At 46.4% G+C, this 20,951-nt stretch overlaps 1 protein-coding gene across 1 annotated transcript in view; it reads left to right on the plus strand.

Moving 5' to 3' along the window:
• The window catches only part of SCN10A (sodium voltage-gated channel alpha subunit 10), a 125,375-nt gene that overhangs the window by 32,598 nt on the left and 71,826 nt on the right, over nucleotides 1-20,951 (plus strand). Inside the window, exons 4-10 of the mRNA XM_075555861.1 lie at nucleotides 10,964-11,092; nucleotides 11,682-11,773; nucleotides 13,841-14,059; nucleotides 14,455-14,518; nucleotides 18,004-18,145; nucleotides 18,296-18,493; nucleotides 19,184-19,354. Coding sequence (XP_075411976.1) covers nucleotides 10,964-11,092; nucleotides 11,682-11,773; nucleotides 13,841-14,059; nucleotides 14,455-14,518; nucleotides 18,004-18,145; nucleotides 18,296-18,493; nucleotides 19,184-19,354 — 1,015 coding nt within the window. The remainder of the gene's footprint in view (nucleotides 1-10,963; nucleotides 11,093-11,681; nucleotides 11,774-13,840; nucleotides 14,060-14,454; nucleotides 14,519-18,003; nucleotides 18,146-18,295; nucleotides 18,494-19,183; nucleotides 19,355-20,951) is intronic.

Here is a 20,951-nt window from a genome sequence, read left to right on the forward strand (position 1 = left end):
TTTTCCCCCTCTGTCCCCTACTCTCCCTCCTTCATGAACCCTTGATAATTTATAACTTTTTTTCATGCCTTACACTGTCCAATGTCTCCCTTCACCCATTTTTTACTTTTGTCCGTCCCCCAGGGAGGGGGTTATATGTAGATCAACATGATCTTTCTCCCACACCTTTCCCTTCCCCTCCTGGTATCAATACTCTCATGATTGGTCTTGAGGGGTTTATCTGTCCTGGATTCCCTGTGTTTCCAGCTCTTATCTGTACCAGTGTACAGCCTTTGGTCTTGCCGGATTTGTAAGGTATAATTGGGATCATGATAGTGGGTGAATGGGGGGAGCATTAAAGAACTAGAGGAAAGCTGAATGTTTCATCAGTGCTATACTGCACCCTGACTGGCTCATCTCCTCCCTGAGACCCTTCTGTAAGGGGATGTCCAGTTGCCTACAGATGGGCTATAGGTCTCTACCCTGCACTCCCCCTGATTCACAATGATAAGGTTTTTTTGTTCTGGGTCTCTGATGCCTGATACCTGATCCCATTGACACCTCATGATCACATGGGCTGGTGTGCTTCTCCCATGTGCGTTTTGTTGCTTCTCAGCTAGATGGTCGTTTGTTTATCTTTAAGCCTTTAAGACACCAGATGCTATATCTTTTGATAGCTGGGCACCATCAACTTTCTTCACCACATTTGCTTATGTACCCACTTTGTCTTCAGCAATTGTGTCGGGAAGGTGAGCATCTTGGAATGCCAGTTTAATAGAACAAAGTGTTCTTGCATTGAAAGAGTACTTGAGTAGAGGCCCAATGTTCATCTGCTACCTTACGAGTAAACCTATAAATATATGCACAATTATCTATTTCCCCTTCATATCTAAATATATTTACATATGTACTTACCTGTATTTAGACCTCTATACATGCCCTTTGCCTCCTAGTTCTTTCCTCTATTTACTTTCAATTTCCTCTTGTCCCACTATCATATTCAGCCTTCATTTGGGTTTCCGGAATTCCTCTCGGTTACATTGTTCTTGATCAAGCTCTAACAGGCTTCCTACACCCTCCTCGCCATCAATTTTAGATCACTTGTTGTTCCCTTGTCCCTGGGTTTATTAACACCCACTTCCTTTCCTCCACCTCCCCCTCTCCCATGCCCCCTCCCCCCAGAACCATCCATCCTGCTGGTTTCTTTTCCAGATGGTCTATCCCGCCTATCTTATCTAGATAGACCTGGAGCGATAATAATATGCACAAAAAAGCAAGACAGAGCAAAACCAAGCAACAGAAGAAAAGAAAACAACAACAACAAAAAAACAAAGGACAAAAAATGGAAGAAAAGACTGTAAAACGTTCAAGGTCTGTTTGTTGACCTTTAGGAATGTTTTCAGCTTGAGTCTGACGGGGTGCCACGCTCTGGCCCCAAAGTCTATTTTTGGTATTCCCTGGGGACCTTGTTGCTCTGTCCCCCTTGTTGTTCTGTTGCATGCCCTTAATGTTTCACCTCAGTGTGGTGGGGTCAGATGGGGTGCAGTTCCTGCACTGTGTCTCCAATGTTGGTCACCGTAGTGGTATGGGACAGGGAGGGGGGCATCAGTCAGGGACATCAAGTCTCATAGTGAGGCCAACCCTATGGTCCTTTAATTGTTTTAATCATTGTTTTTAATACACACAGGCTTCTTCTGTGTGGACTTAGCTGACACTTCACTTAGATGGTTGCTTGTTTGAAGACAAGCCTTTAAGACCTAAGACACTGTTCTTTCTGATTACCTGACACCATCTGATTTCTTCACCACATTGTGATAGTAGCCTTATCTTCAAGGATCTCTTCATGAAGCCAAGTATCAAATTGTGCCATGTCATAAGAACTAGTTGTTCTTAGTTTAGGCCTATGATTAATATGCACTCAAAATCCAGTTATGTATCTATGGTTTATGTAGGTCCCTGGTCCACTTAAAAGACAGCGTTATCCTTTTATGAGGGAACGAACATCTCATAGGGCATATGGTAATTCTATTGACAGTGTCCTTAATTTAGCAATGCTACAGAATTTCAGATACTGTTTGGAAAAGGAAATTATACATGTCTGGGGCCGCTTTTTAGAGCATCCTATTCTCTGATCATTTAAAAACTGATGCTCACAGAATTTTACATTCATGGATTGTTGACCCATACAGATCAACAATTGAAGTCACGGGACACTACTTATGCCAACAATCAGGGTTGGAGATACTTATGCAAACAATCAGGTTGAGCAGTGTTTTCAATGATGCGCATTCATAAAGGCAGAACCATGCCTGCTACACTAAGACATGGCATACAAAAGTAAAGAGAGCATGCAAATAGCAAATGTACAGTAGCCCCGAGCTGCCATTCATTGGGCAGCCTCAAAACAAGAGATCCAAAGCCCAGGGACGTTCAACTCCATAATCTTTGTCTAGCAGTCATCTGCTTCTTTTCATACGATGGTGGTTCAGCCTTAAGTCCAAGGGAGTATTTCAGTTCCTTCAATTTGCTATTGGTAAGTTTAAAGTAAAGATCAGTTCACTTAGAGGGATTTCCAAATTTGGGTCATCTGGGGTAGCCTATGAAGGATGGTGTGTACCTTAAAAGGATAGAGTCTAAAATCCTAGTTGCCTATTGCCCTCAGCCTGGGTTACCAAGAACTTGAGAGAAGGTAGGCCAAACACATCCAGTTAGGAATATATTGTTGTGTATCATCTCCCCTTGGAAAAAGGTGGTGTCTATAAGTAATGTTAGGCATTTTTCCCATTGCATGTCATCCCATCTGGTTTATCTATCAACAGACATGCTTCCCCACCACCTCTGAATTTCGGTGAAGGTACACCAGGCCTCCTTGTAGGGGTGTCTGTTGATTTGGGGCAACTGTAGAATAATGTTCTATGGCAGGAATGGGGTGATCTTCTCCTTCCTCCCCCAGCATGAGAAATGGACCCCACCCGAGATGAGATCTGTTCTCCGGAAGTCTTCTCCCTTTGTTTGGCAGAGGAATTCAGCTCCCCTTCCTGGCATTGTTTCCCAGTGAGTGACTGAAGACTGGAAGTCTCTCAATAGCACTTGACAGATCCCAAAGGAAAATCAGTGGTACCGTTCCATTCTATTCACTGATAATTTAATCATCTGAACTGCGTGATTCATGCTGCTTGCAGAATTCCTCATTTTTATGTTCTTAAAAGTTGCATATGTGCTACAAAAACTGTCTTGCTTCATCTTGGCTGACATCGGCATCTGACTGCAGTCTGTTGACTGGTAATCTGACAGTTAACGGTTTACATTTGCTATGGTTTCATTCGTCCTTGCAACTGCTGCATTGCTTGATCTCCCAATTCAGGAAAATGAACCATCACTTCAAAAATGTTTGCAGAAGTGTGGAAACCATCATAAAGTGGAACGAGGAAGACCACAACAGGAAATAAGGTCACAGATGTCAATAGTGGATAGAGTCCTTCCTAAATATAGTGAATCTGTGTGTCATGATACAAGTGAGCAGACATGGATAATCCCTCAAAAAAGACAAACAATTTATAAGAAAAGAAACACAGCCATGATGATCTGAGCATGAGATTTTATCGAGCCAACAATCCCTTCATTCTGGCACCTTGTTTATCATCATGCAACAAACTTATCAAATACGGATAAAAAAATCTGCCAAGACTTCCATACATTTTCCCATCAAGCTTGGAAACCTCACCTTTAAATCATAAACACAAAAGGCTTTCCAATGCAAAATGGGAAAAAAATTTTTGATAAAGCTTGAGAAGACATCAACACGATAATGTCATCATTCACCCTCATAGTCATACCAACTACGATTACATTCTTGCTTAAGATACATCGTACACTCATCAAAATTAATGATGAATTTGTAATTTGGGGAGGGGAGGACCAAGAAAAATTATTTTTACCAGAACTACTGGAATTTTTATGTGACTAGCATTTAAAATCTATTACTTAGGTTGGTATGCAAGCCAGGCATTTCACTTTCTAGTTAAGTAAGATGATGACTAATTCAGTCATCAGCATTTGTTCACTATATACATGAGAGAAAGGTCGCCAATGACTTTTTGTCCTATTTTGATTCTGTTATTGACTTATTCCATTTATTTTCTTCTCTAAAGTTACAAAAGTTATGCTCATTTGCAATTTTTTAAAACAACCTCCACCCCTACCCTAATCTACTTTTTGTCCCGTTGAATTTTGTATCTGTCATTGTTTGCTTAGCATAATGATTTCAAAACTTCTCCATGTTGAGAGCATGTATCAACACTTCATGTATCTTCATGGGTGAGCAATGCTTCATGGCCTGCATATTACATTTTAGTTATCCATTCATCTGTTGATGAGTGCTTGGATTGTTTTCCACACGAAGCTGGTTTTCAAAGAGGAAATTTCTGGGTTGCTGAGAGCTTGGCGTGTTAAGTGTGAGAATACTTTAAAAGGTAAGTTGGAATTGACGTTGATGAAGCACCATATGAGCAGGAGGGAGACATATTGCTCTGTGGAAAGATGTGCCGTTCAAATGCTAGGTCATACCTTAGTCACAGAAAACAGCTGGGGCGCCAGAGTACGCCTCCACATCCTGGTTCGCTGTGAAGAAAAATATTGAAGTGGCCACTTAGTCTATATGTTTGCTGAGCCTACTGTGTGGAACTGAAAAGCGTCCGCCAGACATCGCCCCCACATCGAGTTTTTCTGAGTGGCCAACCACCAGACACATTTTAAAAGGTAGACGCTGTGCTTTTAAAATAAGACATGCAATTTCTTTAGTGGCGTCTCTGTGAGTGCAAACATTTGTCTCAGTGATACATGCAGGATCTAGAGAAGAGCGGAGTGTTGGCTTGAGGACTTACCTAGCAGACGTTTAACAATTCAGAAAGTCCACTTGCCAATCACGTCAAGTTGGACGCGTGACGACACACGTCAGAGAATAACTGCACTCCGCAGGGTTTCCATGACGGTGACCTTTTGGAAGCAGAGCAACGGGCCTGCGGAGGCACCTCTGGGGAGCTTGTTCCACCTGGTGACTCCCTTTTAATGCTTAAACATCAAAAACCAAACTCAAACCCACCACCATCAAGTCGATTGCAACTCATGGTGACCCTATGTAGGTATACATATACAAGGGTATACATTTTTACGGGAGCGGGAAACCTCCTTGTTGTTCCCCAGAGAAGCTAGTGGATTTGAACTGGTGACCTTTCAGTTAGCAGTGCAATGCTTACAAGAGAGAGTTGTTTGAAATGGACTCATAGTGCAAATGGCTCGGTGCCTGAGGGTTTGACTTTTTCACAACACCCAATGACATTTTCCATTCATAAAAAATAAAATCACTTCTAATATGTCATTGAATATATTAAAAGTGACATCCACATGCTACAACCAGACATGAAGAAATAGCTTCTGCAACCACGTACCACCAAAGAGGGGATGTGGACTCCATTAAGCCACTATGCCCGACTTGAGCCATTTGTTGTTCCACCTTTTAATGGTGCTAACTGAGCACTTGTTCTCGGATAAAACACTGAAAATAGTCCTCAGAGAGAGCTCTCGCCATAATTTCTGGGTCTGTGTGTAATCTGAAAAGCCAGAAATATCCATCAAAGCTTCCCAACAACCTATAATTCTGAGTTAATGTTTTCTAATTTACAAAACATAAAGAGTTGTAGGGGGTGGGGGGTGGGTGGGTGGGAAGGAGAACCAACTAGAATTAGCAGCTGACAGCAAAGTGGTTACCCAGCCAGATCTAGACTTTCTATGAATGATTTAAAATATTATTACTACCCTCACAGATAGGAAAAACAGAGCTGTTGGTTACTTTGCATTTGATTTTTACTCTGATTTAATGTATGCCTATTCATACTTTCAAAATCACATTATTCTGTAAGGACTCTGTGTTAGTCTGGGTACTTTAGAGAAACAAAACCATAGAAACTCATGTATAAGAGAGAGTTTGATATAAAGAGTAAGTGCACACCAAGAAATCATCCCAACCCAGTGCTGCCCAAGCCCACAAGTCCTATATTAGCCAATATGTCTGACACCAATCCACAAAATCCTCCTCCACCTCACAAAACACATGCAATGATGCCGACTGCAGGAGGAAAGTAGAATCAGTGAATGTGTAAGCAACTCAGCACTGGCAGGGGTCTCCACACGGTTGCTCCAGCACCCAGGGCTGCATCGGGGTAGGTCCATGTGGCTTCTTCCTCAGGGACGTCTTGCAGGAAGTGAGCCTTGCCAGCTGAAGCAGGGAACTGGCTAAGGCAGCTGCACCCTGGTCCGACCATCACAAAGCAAGAGACCCGAAAATTTAAAAGGGGAGGCTCACTGAGTCATTTATCTCTCCACCCTTCAGTTAACCCCACGTGTTTCTCAGCCAGGTTGGCACAATACACTTAAACTATCTCAGACTCTAACAACAATAAAAACAAAACACCCAGCGATTCCCTGATATTCATCAATTCCTCTCTAATCCTATGTTCTCAAAGCCAATCCCTTTCACCTTTTTCTCCTCTTCTGATATTTGGAACCTAGGAGCCATGGTGTCTTGGGGCTTCAGTACCAGGTTGCTAACCTCAAGGTCAGTGATTCAAAGCCCCAGCCTCTCTGCCAGAGAAAGATGAAGCTGACTATTTCTGTAAAGATGGACAGTATCAGAAATCCAAGAATCAGTTTTTCTTCTCTGTGGGAAGATCCCATCATCTTTTAACTTCGTTTTTCCACGAGTACTTTTAAGGCCTCTCAGAGAAGGTCAGTAATAGGCAGCATTGACTCTTTGGAAGTGGGTTTGGTTTGGTTTGTACGTTTTTTTTTTTTGTCTTTATTAAATCTCCAATGATCTACAATAATTTCTAGACTTTTTTCAAATTTCAATATTCCCTATTACATTCTAATTATAAAAAATATCCCCTTATCACATACATATCTCCCCTCACCCTTATCTTCCCATTACAAAAGGAAAAAAAAACAGAAAGAGAAAAATGTGGCTTCCAACTCCCATAAAGGTTTAGAGTATATGAAACCCACAGCGACGTTCTACTCTGTTCTAGAGGATCACATTTTAATTTGTGTAGATGGCCAGGCAATATGTGCTTGTCTGATTACATATAGGAGGAGTTTCAAAGAGTTGGGGGGGGGAATGGAATTAAAAGGTCACGAAATTTTCCTGCAGACCTTTGAAATCCCCTACTATGATTAAGTAATGGTATTAAACAAACACTATTCATAGCTTTGCCATACAGTGTCCTGTGATTATATTTGATTTTTATATGATGCTTTTGTTTCTCCTGTGGCCAATCAAGGGCTCTGGTGGGTTAAGAGTCAGCAGTTCAAACCCACTAGCCGCTCTGTAGGAGAGAGACGTGATTGTCTCCTGGAAAGACTGAGCCTGGGAAACGCCGAGGAGCGGTCGTCCCGGGTCCCGTGAGAGAGCATGAGTCAGAATCCACCCCACGGAAAGGGGCTTTGGTTTGGGGGGGGGCACTCAGGATATCCTGTCTACCCGTGCTGAGTGTTCTACATATTTATCGCTCATTTTTTTCCTCCAAATTCATCTTAGAGGTCTAATTCTCGCTCTTGTTGATTAGGAGGCCAGAGTGTAGCTAGCAGTTTCGATTATTCTAGGAGAAATTGTGCCCAGAGCCTTCCATTTCCTGCTTCAGTCTGAGCTGGGTGTGTCCTTGGGGTCTGATGTACAGCGATTTTCACAAGGTTGCCCCTTTTCCAGCTCCTGCGTTCCTTGTGCCTCTTCCTCGGCTCCCCTGGATCCCACTTGACCAAGACTTTCCTTGTTGTACCAGAGCCCCTCTTGCTAGAACTTTCTCAGAGGGTGCATGGAAGGCATGTTTTCTGAGCGTTTGCCTATGTGAAAATGTACCTGTGCTCTTTTCCTCCTTCCAGTTTAACTGGAAAAGAAATTCTACAGGAGAAAATATTTTCCTCAACATTTGAAGGCCTGGCCTTCTACTTGCCAAGGATGCCATTGAGAAATCTAACAATATGTGCATTCTCCATCATTTATAATCTATATGTAACCTATAGATCGCATTGTGTGTGTGTGTTGTCTTGGTCCTCAGAGTTCTGAAGGTTTGTGGGTTTATTTAATTTATTTTTTTGTCACGTAACACTCTGAGAAGAGTTTTTGATCATCTGTGGTCCTGAACACGGTTTTTCTCTCATGATTTTTTTTTACTCATTTCCTCCCGTCTATTTCTTTGGGGAGGTGTTATTTTGTTGTTGCTGCTGTTGAGGATGTTCAAATCCCACGACACGCTGATGCGACAATTTCTACAAGTGCGATTCCGCGACATTGCTTCGTCGGCAGACCATTCTCACCTGCCTTTTTGGAGCCTGCCCCTCCCCGCCCCCCCCCCTAGCACTCGCATTGCACTCCCTGCCACTTCGGGTGCCCATGTCCCTTCCGAGTCTCTGTTGTGGCTTCAACCCCGTGTGATAGCTCTCAGCAGCGTGCAATGCTTGGCTCTGCACGCTAACCTATGATCTGGTTGTTAGAAGACGTCAGACGTTTCCAGGTTCCCTCGGAACAACCGTTTTAGGGGTTGAGCCTACTTCTTATCTTCCTATTGGTCAGATAGGATACCAGTCTGAGTCTTTCATTTTTTATTTTAATCACCTTTCACCGATTTCCATCTTCTGAGAGATTTCCTCAACTTTCCAGCCAGCCCTTATACCAGTGTTTTCCTTGTGTGATCACAGTTTTATAGTCAAATGTAATGTCTTGTTTTCTGAATGCTCTTTGTAATTAACTTTCTGTTCTTGTTTTATATGAGCAATGTCTTATCATCTCATAACTCTAAAAATACTCATGATAATTTTCCACCACCTCCCCCCCACCACACACACACACACACACTTACTTTTCTTCAATTCCTGGCATTGTCTCCCCATCCCCATCTCCTCCCCACCCCCTACCCCAGCCCCCTTTTTTGTCAGCTTAGCCTTAGATTCTTTGGTCCCTGACTTTGTAAACTTTCTTCCAATGCCGAATGTTCTTAGCTGGCTGCTCATTTTTAAAGTGCAGCCTATTCCTGGGTTATATTCCTGACTGCTGGTGTTCTAGGAACTTATTCAGCGGCAGAAGTGGGGAGGGAGTGTTTGCCTTTCCGTGTGTAAACTTTCCCGTTTTATCCTGTTTCCGTATGCGACTCTTTCCCCTCTGGAGAGAATGAACACCTGGCCTGTGTCTGAAGTGGAGAGACAGTTGATCACGGAATGGTTGGCTTGGGGTGAGATTGAAAAGGTCCAAACGCTTCTTGGACAGACTTGCAAACAATGCTCGTGTTCCCAGCGTCACTGGACAGCCTCAATTTGAACCCCACTATCAGAGGCACTGAACCTCTCTAGCTCCTGAGCAGTCTTGAGGTCCTAAAGTGTGGCTGCATTTGCATCTGGGCACCCCGCACCTCCATCAGCGGCTTCAGCTTTCTTGCGCCTGCTCTGTCAAAGGCCCCCTTCTGTCTGCTCTCCGGCTCCCGAGAGAACTTTCCCCGGGCATTTTGACACTACAAGCTGACATTCAGCTGAAGTCCAGAGCTCATGACAGTTCTAGAACTTACTCTCAGAGGGAAAGTACCCACACATGAGAAAATGTGCTACCTCCATGGCTGCATTATTCGGTTCTACTTATTTCTGTGAGTCAGCTTTTTCCCACATAAAGATCATTATGTCCAAGTACCGTTCCACCATGACTGATGCTCATTTGGAAGTGTGCTTGAGGCTGGCTGTCAGCAGCTACTGTCCGGACTATGCATCTCTGGCTCATTCCATTCAGTGCAAGTCATCAGAGTAAACTCAGGTCATGACAAAAAATGTACATAAATTGTGTTGTGTTGTGCAATATAGACTCATGGGGTTATGCAAGGTACATAAACATACATTGTACATGCAACGAATTCTCAATGCATTTTTGAATAAATGTAATAAATAAAAATAATAAATGCATGTTTTGCATTTTTTGTCGTTGGTAGATCATTTTGACATGATCATTTTATAAGTAGCTCACACACTGAAAATGCGCGAGCACGCCTGCACTAGGGTGTGAAAACCACAGCTGTCTGTAATCCCTGGATTCTGAACGTCTGAGAAACACCACTCTGTTAACCTCAATTCCAGGTCCCACTCTTTGGATCCAACCCAACTCCCCATCTAACTCTTGGAATCAGGGTGCACAGCGGAAGCAAAGGGTTGAGATGGATCTAAAAGGAACAATCCTTCTGGGAAAGCATGTGGGGATTTAGATGCCTTTTGCCATGACATTGAGTTGCTTCCTCCCATCACCTTCTGAAGCTCCTAGCTTGAGACCCGCTAGGCCAGGGGCCCAGGCTAGCAGTCACGGGCGTGAGAACAGGGCCATGGGAACTGGAAAAGTTTGGAGAAGAAACAAGTACCATCCCTCTTTCTTATCTTCCACATCAACCAGGTGGGGAAGGAGACTCCAGTTTCCCTCAGGATGAGAGCCTGTGTGAGGCTTATGGGGCAGGAAAACCCTTGCTCTCTGCTTCTCCAGTCACCAGACGCGCTCAAGAAGAGGAGGCTGACCTTGTGAAAGCCCTTGAACTGCCATTACCTTCTCTGTCCCTGTGGTGCAAACAAGGCTGCCTACTGGCTCAGTCACATGCACGGGGACTTCCAAAAGTCGGTGGAAAACGGATTTATAAATGAAGTTTGTCCGTGAATGAAGTCCCCCTTGTATCTATTTCTCTCCACCCCATTCGTTTGTGTGGACTTTCTGTTTTCCTCGGCCTACATTTTAGAGTCTCTTACTCTTCTTCTCTCCTTCCATTCACTTTATTTGCTTTGTGTCTGCCCCCCCCCCACTGCCCCCACCGGAATCGCCAGAGGAACTCATCTCTCCCTCCTGGAGAGACAAGGAGCCCCTGGGTGCTCTCTTTGGCACAGTTAATGCTCCCACCCTTCCCACCTTCCCTTCCAGGTATGTCTTCACCGTCATTTACACGTTTGAGGCCTTGATAAAGATACTGGCGAGAGGATTTTGTCTCAACGAGTTCACGTACCTGAGAGACCCTTGGAACTGGCTGGATTTTGGTGTTATTACCCTGGCGTGAGTATTCCTCGTGCAGATGTCTGCGTGTGCGTCCGCGTGCATCTGACGGATGGGTCCATGGCCTTGTGCTAGGATGTGCCCTTCGTCCATCCCACCTTTCTCATTGGCCACAGCATGATGTGGGGGGTTCTTGCCACTGAGTCCTGCTTTGAGGGTCCCTTTCCAGAGTCTGTCCCACCCCCCACCCCCACCCCTAGGAAGAAGCCAGAGACTTCAAATCTAACCTTATGTCTGGCTCTCAGAGCTCTCAGAGTAGACCAGACATGAAATGGCCTTGTCGTTCCCTGAAAAGCCAACATCCAAGGAGACTAGCGGGCCAGTCCTGCATGTTGGGAGATCCATATGTATACAGCACACAACAAGACCTCAACGGTGGTATCGCCATTTCTCAGAGAACCCTCTCTGGGAAAGAGAGCAATCTCCAGCCAGTGTTAGGGAATCTATAGGTGGAAGGACCGGTGGGTTCTCAGTTGCTGTTCTGGGCTCTTCCTAGGCTTGGTTTACCCCCAAATTGTCCTTCTTTATGGTGTATCCACTCCCAGGACCCTCTCCTGGCAGAGATGCTGACCCACTTCTGGCCCTACAGATACATTGGCGAAGCAATAGACTTGCGAGGAATCTCAGGCCTGCGGACATTCAGAGTTCTTAGAGCTTTAAAAACAGTTTCTGTGATCCCAGGTGAGAGACTTTAACCAGTGCATTTATCCCGAGTCAATGTTGATTTCTAAAGCCCAGTGATGGATTTTCATAAGTGCCTGGCAAGGTTCCAAGGCAAAGACTATTGTCTCCACTTTAAAGACAAGAAAACTGAGGCCCAGAGAGTAGACAATGCAATCCCACAGGAAAAGGTAAAGTAAGACTCAGAAGCCCCAGGTCCTAGGCCAGTGGTCTGTCCATAAGACCACATAGACCACAATCGATGACCAGAGGGCCGCAGCCTCACGTTCTGTTCTTGCTGCGGAGCTCAGACAAGACCCTTGGCTGGACTCTCATTCACACCTCACACGAAAGGCTGACGCTTGGAAATAGGGAAGACAAGAGGGGGTACCCCTAGAGGCTGAAAATATCTTCCATTCTGTACACGTCAGTGGAGCCCCACCCCAAAGGAAACAATGAAGTCAGTCTTGTTTAATGATCATTTAGAAACAGGGGAGTCCACATCCAAGTTCATCCTATTGAACTTCTAAGAACCATGGTCTCATCAGTAACCCAGCCTCCAACACACGCTGCCCTATAGGGTCGATGGTGGAGATGGTGAAGCCAGAGGTAACATAAAAATCCCTGAAACAGGACCTAATGGTTCCCCTTATGTTTCGAAGGGGTCAGTTAGTCAGGAGTCAGGTAGTCATCTGTAAGTCAGAAGCAGCTGCCTACATTAGAAATCCCTTCCTACCATTCTATGTCTGGATCGGCATGGAAGGACTGGAAATCTTTGCACACTTTCAGTGGGCAAGCTCGCTCATGAAGGGATTCTCAGCAAATAAGTAGTCAGCTCAACGCCTGCTGCCTCGCTCACATGCTCTTAGCTTAAGGAAGGTCCTGAGTGGTGTCCTCAGATGCCCTCTCCTACCTCATGTCTTGACTCTAACCCGCTCATCTCGTACCGCAGAGGCTACCTGTGGTCCCACACGTATGGCATGTCCTTACTCACCTCCTTGCTTGAGCCATGCTGCCCCTCGGTCACATGCACCCTTTCTTCTCCTTGCTGAGTTTGCACTCATACCTCAGGGCTCTGCCGTGGCTGTACCTCCTCCACAAAGCGCCCCGGCCCTTCCCAATGTCCTCACCCTTCCCTAGACCCCATCCCCACCCCGAACCTCTACTTGAGGCTGCTTCTAAGAGTGCTCATCTGCTCGGTAGATGCTTTCCACTCAACTGTCAGGCTGCCTTGCGATCCTCACAGTGTCCGTGCTGCTTGGTGGATGTTACCCACCAAACTCACCACCCAAGAGCAGATCCCAAATCACTTGCCTGGCGGAGCTCTTTCCTACCCACACAGCCCCTCTCAGAAGGTGATGCCGTTTGCCAAGGCCATACTCTATCTCTCAGGGTGTCCATCTTTGCTTCGAGTTGCACTTGGCCATGACATCGCTTTTTCTAACAGTCTCTCTGCTTTTCCCTCATTGGCTCTTTAGGGGTCTCTCATGGTATCACTCAATGGTTACGTTCCTTTCTCGGTCTGGGTGCATATCTATCTTTCTCTCTGTTTCTCTAGCTCTCAATTTTTTCCCCTTACAGTTTCCTCTGTGCTGGTCTCTCTCATACTTTCTCCTCACCCACCCCACTCTGTCTCTCACACACAACATACGTACAAGAAGGGCTGTATGTAGCTCAAGCCTTGAGCTGTTTCCCAGAACTGTGCTAAATGAATGAAGTCGGTAGCCTCATCTCTTGCAGGTTGCTTGGCACAGAGCAGGTAGGGTCACCACGAGTTCTCAAATTGCTCGTCTCAGCACATGGCTCAGGTTTTAGAGGCTGCTCAATGTGCTGCATGAATCTCAGTTGCCTCAACTTTGCAATGGGGACAATAATCTCTGCCTACCAGGGGAACAGTCGGTTCCAAAATGTTTTTGAAAGGTTCAGACAAGGAACCGCGGGCTTGGGACTGCCCTGGGGTTGGTAAAACACTTCACTTGTGTGGAGTTCGGAGGAGTGGTGGTGAAGAGGCGGGTCACCAGGCATGTGTGTGCGCTGCGTGTGTTGGCACCTTGTCTAGGAGGGAACACTGTGGTCATCTCCCTGCAGGGCTGAAGGTCATCGTGGGGGCCCTGATCCACTCGGTGAAGAAACTGGCGGATGTGACGATCCTCACCATCTTCTTCCTGAGTGTCTTTGCTCTGATGGGCCTGCAGCTCTTCAAGGGCAACCTCAAGAACAAATGTGTGAAGAACTGCACGCTTCTTAATCAGACAGCCAATTACTCTTCGGAGACCCGCGCGTGGGATTTCTGCCACAAGGACGGAGGTCTGATGACAAGGGGTGTGATGGCCTAGATGACTGTATGGGACATGTATCTGGATTCCTCTTTCCTGATGAAAAGCTTCCTCTGAGCTGTAGTGTACTTGGGGGGAAGGGGGTTATGTTCCCCTTTGTCCAATACCCCTTTTAGAAGAAAAGGAGCTGTCCACTCAGAGTCATGTTATTCTGCCTCTAGAAGAGGCTCAGAACCGAAGGACCTGCTCAGGTTGCCACTCTCAGGTGTAACTGTTCACCTTTCAGGAGGCCCAGCATGTCCACCGAGTCCATGTGGCTCACGCGGCTCAGGAAGGACGTGAGAGGCGCTGCCTTCACAGCACAAAGCTTCGGCTGGAGGGCTCGCAATCATTGGTGGGATTTTCATTTCTTCCTTTCTCTTGCAGATTTCTTCATCAATAAGTCGGGAACCTCTGATCCCTTACTGTGTGGCAACGGAACGGATGCCGGGTGAGTGCCCACCCACTGGGGTCCCAAAGTCTTGAATCCACCTGGTCATCAGCATTTTATAGACAGGTACTGGACCCCAGGCCATGAGGAAGATGTAGGGATGAATAAGTCATAGCCTATGCTATTTCAGAGCTCATAGGGTGTAGGGGAGGAGGATATGAGAGAGCTTTGGCTGTGACTCAAACCACCCAACAGTTGAGTGGCTTAAGACAGCAACCGTGCATTTAACTTATAATCCTGCACATCAGCCTCTTGTGCTGGATGACCCTAGTCCCTACAGACAGACGCAGAGTGACTGTGAAATAGCCAGTGTAGAATGGTCTCAGTTGGGATGACTTGTCTCTGCCCCATGTGGTCTCTCATCTGCTAGCAGGCAAGCCAGGGCTTGCTCTTGTGACAGAAGCAGGGATGCAAGAAATGAAAGGGGGATATGCAAGCTGGCACAGCATCGCTTCTACTGCTTTCTCTTGATTAAAGCAAGCCACAGGCTAGACCAGATCCAAAGGAAGGGGCGCTGGACTCCACCTCTTGAAGGGAGAAGCTGTACAGCCATATGGGGAAAGTGTGGCGACAGGAAGGGGAATAATTGTGGCCATTTTTTTTTTTGCCAACAGCCTACCCCAGGAAGGGACTGATGATTATTAGATATGTGTTTCGCGTCAAAGGTCCTACATTTCAGCGTTGTAATGCAATCACACATGTTCCATTATCTGCACAAGGAGGATGGTGCATCACGCACATACATCAAATTCTTGCAGAGGTCAGACACATACAAGTGAATGGAGGGGACGAGGGGACCTGAGAGTCCTTGCCTTCTGTGGAGGCGGCAGTCAGGACTTAGCCCAGTAGTTTGAGGTAGTTTGTAGAAATATGGATCTATTATATCCAGCTCTTCCAACTTTTCAAAGAGAGGCAGGAAAACTGGAATTTCAGATGGAATCTCTCAATGATAAACATTGACTTCCAATTGCAGAAACATGTCTACACCTTGTGAAGCCAAAACAAAACATGTCCGCAGGTCATGAAGCCCACAGGCTGCCGGTGTGCATGCCTTGGTGTGTGTATATATACATGCAGCTGCCACACTGTGGAGAATAAACTCTGGGGTGGAGGTTACATAGGCTGAGGAAACAGAGAGAGCTATGGTGGGGAGGCAGAGGAGGAGATCAGGGAAGGCTTCCTGAAAGGAGTGGTGGAGGTGAGCATTAAAGAGCAAGCAAGATGCCTCCTGACTGGAAAGAAGAGAGGCAGACTGGATGGAGGCCATTCTAAGTGGCAGGACAGAATTTGAGGTGAAGAAAAGGGGCAGGGGACCCCCTCAACTCTTCCTGCTTCTTTGGCAATTAGAGTGAGACTTTCAGGCAGCAGATCAGAAAGGCCAACTCTTTCAGCTACCATGGTCTCAATCTCAGGGTAGCTGAAAGTCCCATAGTGCCCAAGTGGAGCTGAGGCTTCGGGTGGCCTGCAGGAAGCTCTACCTTAGTCAGCCAAGTAGAAACACTTATCAGAGAAAACTGAGGGGGAGGGAGCAAATAGGGCGGTTTGGTCATCCTCAAGGTCTTTGGCCTCTTTACTCATACGTGCACTTGGCTCAGGGAAAGTGTAGGTTCTCATTTGCCTTTGATTTATATTTCAATTGAGGGGCCTTTGATGTCCACTTCCAGGCTGGAGATGGTATTTCTCCAGCCCAAACACTGTTCATGGCAAAGTTGTTGGGCTACCTACCGACCTCCCTGTCAGCTCCCAAAGAGGCCGGGCATTCCACTGGGAAGGTTCAAGCTAGCTGTGGAAGAATGGGTAGTGTTTGGGATGCAAACCAGGGCAAAGAATAAAATGAATCTAAAGGGGCAAGCTTTGAACTCCAAGCCCCCATCCTATGCTGGACCACAGAGAAGCCAGAGCCCAAGGTAAAGTCCCACACTGGCCTACAGCACAGTGGTTGAAAACGCTGCACATGAAACTCAGAAACGCTTGACAATTTCCATCATTCTTTCACATGGGCTATTCTAGTCTCTCCTCTCTGTAGCTTCTGAGGTTTAAAAAAAGTGGTAATTTTAATTTGTATATTTTCATGTACGTTATTGAAATCACTGTGCTCCTATTTACCTCTCAGAACAGTTAGCTGCTGGTGCATTAAGCAGTTTCCAATGCTGTAAACAGAATGTTGCTCTACCGAAGACATAGAAACAAGGCTGGTCTAAGTGCTAACTAGCAAACCACTAGATAATGGCTTGACTAGCTTCCAGGGAGAACAAGCTAACGGATATCTCTAAATGTTCATTAGAGAGTCTGGGAACTCCCAAATCTCCACCCGTGTTGGAGAAAGCATCGGGATTGATTGTAATTAAATGGCTGGGACTCTAATCTGTTGTCTGGGCCCTACAGCTGTGGATTCACATGGGTGTCTGGAGTAAGGACCGTCTCAGAGGTCAGTGTTGGTGGAGGAATCCTGGGGGCAGAAGAATTTCAAAGTACAAACAGTACATTACTATTTCTGTAAACAGAGCATGTGGAGCCCTGGTGGTGGAGTGGGTTACACACTTAGCTGCTAACTGCAAAGTCAGGAGTTTGAACCCACCAGTCAAGTTCAGAATCCCTTCTCTGTGCTATGGGGTCAATATGAGTCTGAATAAACTTCACGGCAATGCGTTTGTGTCTTACCAGGTCATCTCCACCTAAGAGGATAGGAACACATTACGTAACCCAAATTGAGAGATAGTTCTTGGTATCAACTTATCCCCTTATTATGAGAGAAAGAAAGCAGTCCAGTGCCCTTCCACTCCAGTAATTCCTTAGGCAATCATCTTTAATTGAGACCTCCATCATCAGCAAGACTTCGGGGGGGGGGGTGCTGGGATGACGCCAGCATTGAGCTGACAATTCTCTGTCTCTGACGTTGCCACCTGTGTGGTTTAAGCGAGTGACTTTTGCCTCTCTGCAACCCAGAATCTTCATTTGTAAAGACAGGGCTGTTGAGAGGATTCAATTATAATGCTTTAAAGCACTTAGTAGAGCGCACAGTAAGTGGTCCTAAATGGAATGTGTTCCATTTGTTGGACTATACAAGGGGTCAGTGACGTTCCCCTTTGAAGCTCAGGTGAGTTCCCCATGGGTAGTTCTCCAAACCTCCAGGCCTGTGTTTTCAGGCAGCCTCTTTGTTGCAGACTCTCCCTCTCCTGGCGTGAACTAGCAAAGAGCGGGTCATCTAATGGGGGTCCTGTCTGGACAGTCAGCTAGCCTTCCTCAGGTGACATACACCCCATACATGGAACAGTAGCCAGAACTGGGAACTCAAAATATTATCCTCTCTGTGTTATAGATAAAAGAGACTGAGATCTAACGAGTTTAAAGGTTCAAGGTCACCAGCTAATAAAGGAAGACCAGGCCTTGAACTCTGGTCTCCTGCTTCAAACCTGTGCTCTTCCGGCAGCCCTGGGCTGCCTTCGGGCTGAGCTAAGGGTGATCTTCCTCTGTTCTTGCTGCAGCCACTGCCCTGTGGGCTATTTCTGCCTTAAAACAACTGGCAACCCGGACTTTAACTACACAAGCTTTGATTCCTTTGCCTGGGCTTTCCTCTCACTCTTCCGCCTCATGACACAGGATTCCTGGGAACGCCTCTACCAACAGGTATTGATGTGCTTGTCCCCCACATGGACTGTGTTGGAGGCCGGTGGGTGAACTGCATGCCTGCATCTTTTCCATGCAAATCTGACTTCCTTTGAAGGACCTGTATGTGATGGGCACCACCTGTCTCTCTTCTTTGTCATCAATCGACAGACGCTGAGGGCTTCCGGGAAAATCTATATGATCTTTTTTGTCCTTGTCATCTTCTTGGGATCCTTCTACCTGGTCAACCTGATCTTGGCTGTGGTCACCATGGCCTATGAGGAGCAGAACCAGGCTACCCTGGATGAAATTGAAGCCAAGGAGAAGAAGTTCCAGGAGACTCTTGAGATGCTCCGGAAGGAACAGGAGGTTGGTGGCAGGGGACAGCGGCTTTGCAAGCAATAGATTCCCGGGATGAAGTCTCGACCCACCACTCAGATTAAAGCTGTCCTTTTAGGGAACGAGAGTAGAATTCAGATAATCTCAGGTGTTGTTTGCAGTTGGGTTTGCTCAAAGAAGAACCTGATGGAGGCTTCTTGTGCAAGGGATTCCTTGAGGGAGAATCCAATCGAAAGAGTGTAGGAAGTAGGTTGGGCAGGGGATGAAACAAAACAAACACTCTCATCCATAGACAAGCCTCAGTCTGTCCCCACAGGGAGCTCTGGAGCATGGTCACTACATGGTCACTAAGCCCTACCTTGAGGCATCAGACTGCCCTGTCATACTCCTTATCAATTAGGAGTAGGGAAGACAGCCAAAGAAAAATCTCTGATGAATGTCACAGTTGTGAATCACCAACAGTTAATCCTCTCTGCTGCGGGATGAGGTGTGTGGTGCCGGTAAAGGGAATCCGAGCAAAGCACCCACGGAGTCTACTTACTATAGAGAGGGACAATGGGATGTCTTCCTGCCATGACCCAATCCCACCACCACTCGGGTCCTGGTCCTCAACCTCCTGTCGCATATCCTTTCACCCCATGTTGCTCCAGGCCTGGGGGGTGTATTAGCGCTAAACTCAACAAGAGACTGCTCACTGCAGCTTTGGTCCTTGCCCCTCAGGTCCTGGCAGCCATGGGGATCGACACGGCCTCCCTCCACTCTCACAATGAATCGCCTTTAACGTCCAAAAGCGCCGGCGAGAAGAGGCACAGGATGAAGCCGAGAGTGTCAGAGGGCTCCACAGACGACAACAAATCACTCCAGTCTGAGCCTTACAACCAGCGCAGAATGGTAAAGGGCTTCTACAGGGACTCTGACGGGTTACTCGCCTTTCAGCTGCAACGGAGAATGGGCTGAAGTGAGAGCCTACTTGTAGGTGGGAGAGTGCAGGAGGCGCAGAAATTAGGAGGATATTTTTGTAATTCAGATTCTCAACCTACACGAAGACAGGGTCCACATGGATTGGGGGAGGGGGGAGGCCCATGATAATGACTTTTCTGGGTGGAAATCAGTAAGACTTGGATTGTGCAAAAAAAAGGAGAGAGGTTGTATCTGACCTCCAGGTTTTGGGATTGGGTGGTGTTGTGAAGACAAGATCCCTGGGGAAAGAAACTATTTGGATGTGGATATAATTATATAAACCCATGTTTCTATGGTATTGGGCATGCCAACTTTGAGGTGTGTATGAACATCAGACCCCTAGATCTGCCATTCTGGAGCCCGGTGGATATCCTGTCCATGGTGCTGAACCCTCACCTCAGGTTTAACAGCGCAGATCCACCCTTGTAGGCAGAGAAGATTCCATAAAGTATCTCTGGGACATCATCCAGTTTATGAATTTCAGGACACCCCCATGTGACCGTGCAGAAATTCTACTCCTCACCATTGTCTTATGCCTCCCACTTCACAATTCCCGTACTCACCAAGTTTTCTTCCCACCTCCATCTTTGGAAGTCCGTCCTACCCCAAATATCCTCTTACTACATGATGAGAAGAAAATATGTTTTGGTGAAAGGGAAGTCTCCACACTTGAAAGGGGACCGACACAGCCATTTCCCAAGCTCCCTGCCTTTCTCTTCCCTCTGCACCTCTTTCCACTGGAGGGACATTTTCTACTTTTGTGGGAAGATCTTTCACACGCATATTCACACACTAGCCTTTGTGGCACGCCCACATTTCTGCCTCTCTGCATGCGACTCCTCCCTCTGCTTGCTCTTGGTCTTTTGAGCATCACCCAGCACACACAGGGCAGGCTTCAGACGTGTTTCAAAGAGGACATGACTGGAAGTCTGACAATCAGAGAGCAAGATGAATCACAGCTCCCACAGAAAAGTCAGTGGCACTCTGAATTAGGATCTAATTCTCTCCATTCAGTCAGCCCCACACAGATGAGCACCTGGATGCTCAACAATTGTCTAGTGTGCTCATACACTTGCCTTTCCTGGTAGGCTTGCCTGCGGAGGAGGAGAAAAAGGAACGGTCTCTTCTTCATTCAACAAGGCTAGCTGTTTGTATTAAGAGGGCACTGAAACATGGCTCCTTTCCTCGAGGACCGCCGCCAGGGTGGAGGAAGCAGGCAGATAAAATAAAGGCCAGCATGAAGACACCTCTCTGCTGTTTGGGGATAAGCAGGAAACATTCACCCCTGGTGTGTGTGTGTGGGGGGGGGTGTCTATCAAGAAAGACTTCCCAGAAGAGGGGCTAATTGAGGCGAATAGTAAAACATGGGTACGGGTTTCTCCAGAGACAGCAGACTGGGGGCTGGGAAAGGTATGCATTTCTGGGAGAGAGCACAACATGTGTGTGCAGAGGCAAGGAAGCAGTGAGTAGGCACTTTTTTAAGCCTAATGGATGGAACTCAGACAGGCAAACGCTTCCTTTTGTCACA

Source organism: Tenrec ecaudatus, chromosome 8 (assembly GCF_050624435.1).
Source record: "Tenrec ecaudatus isolate mTenEca1 chromosome 8, mTenEca1.hap1, whole genome shotgun sequence".
Classification (NCBI taxonomy): Eukaryota; Metazoa; Chordata; class Mammalia; order Afrosoricida; family Tenrecidae; genus Tenrec; species Tenrec ecaudatus.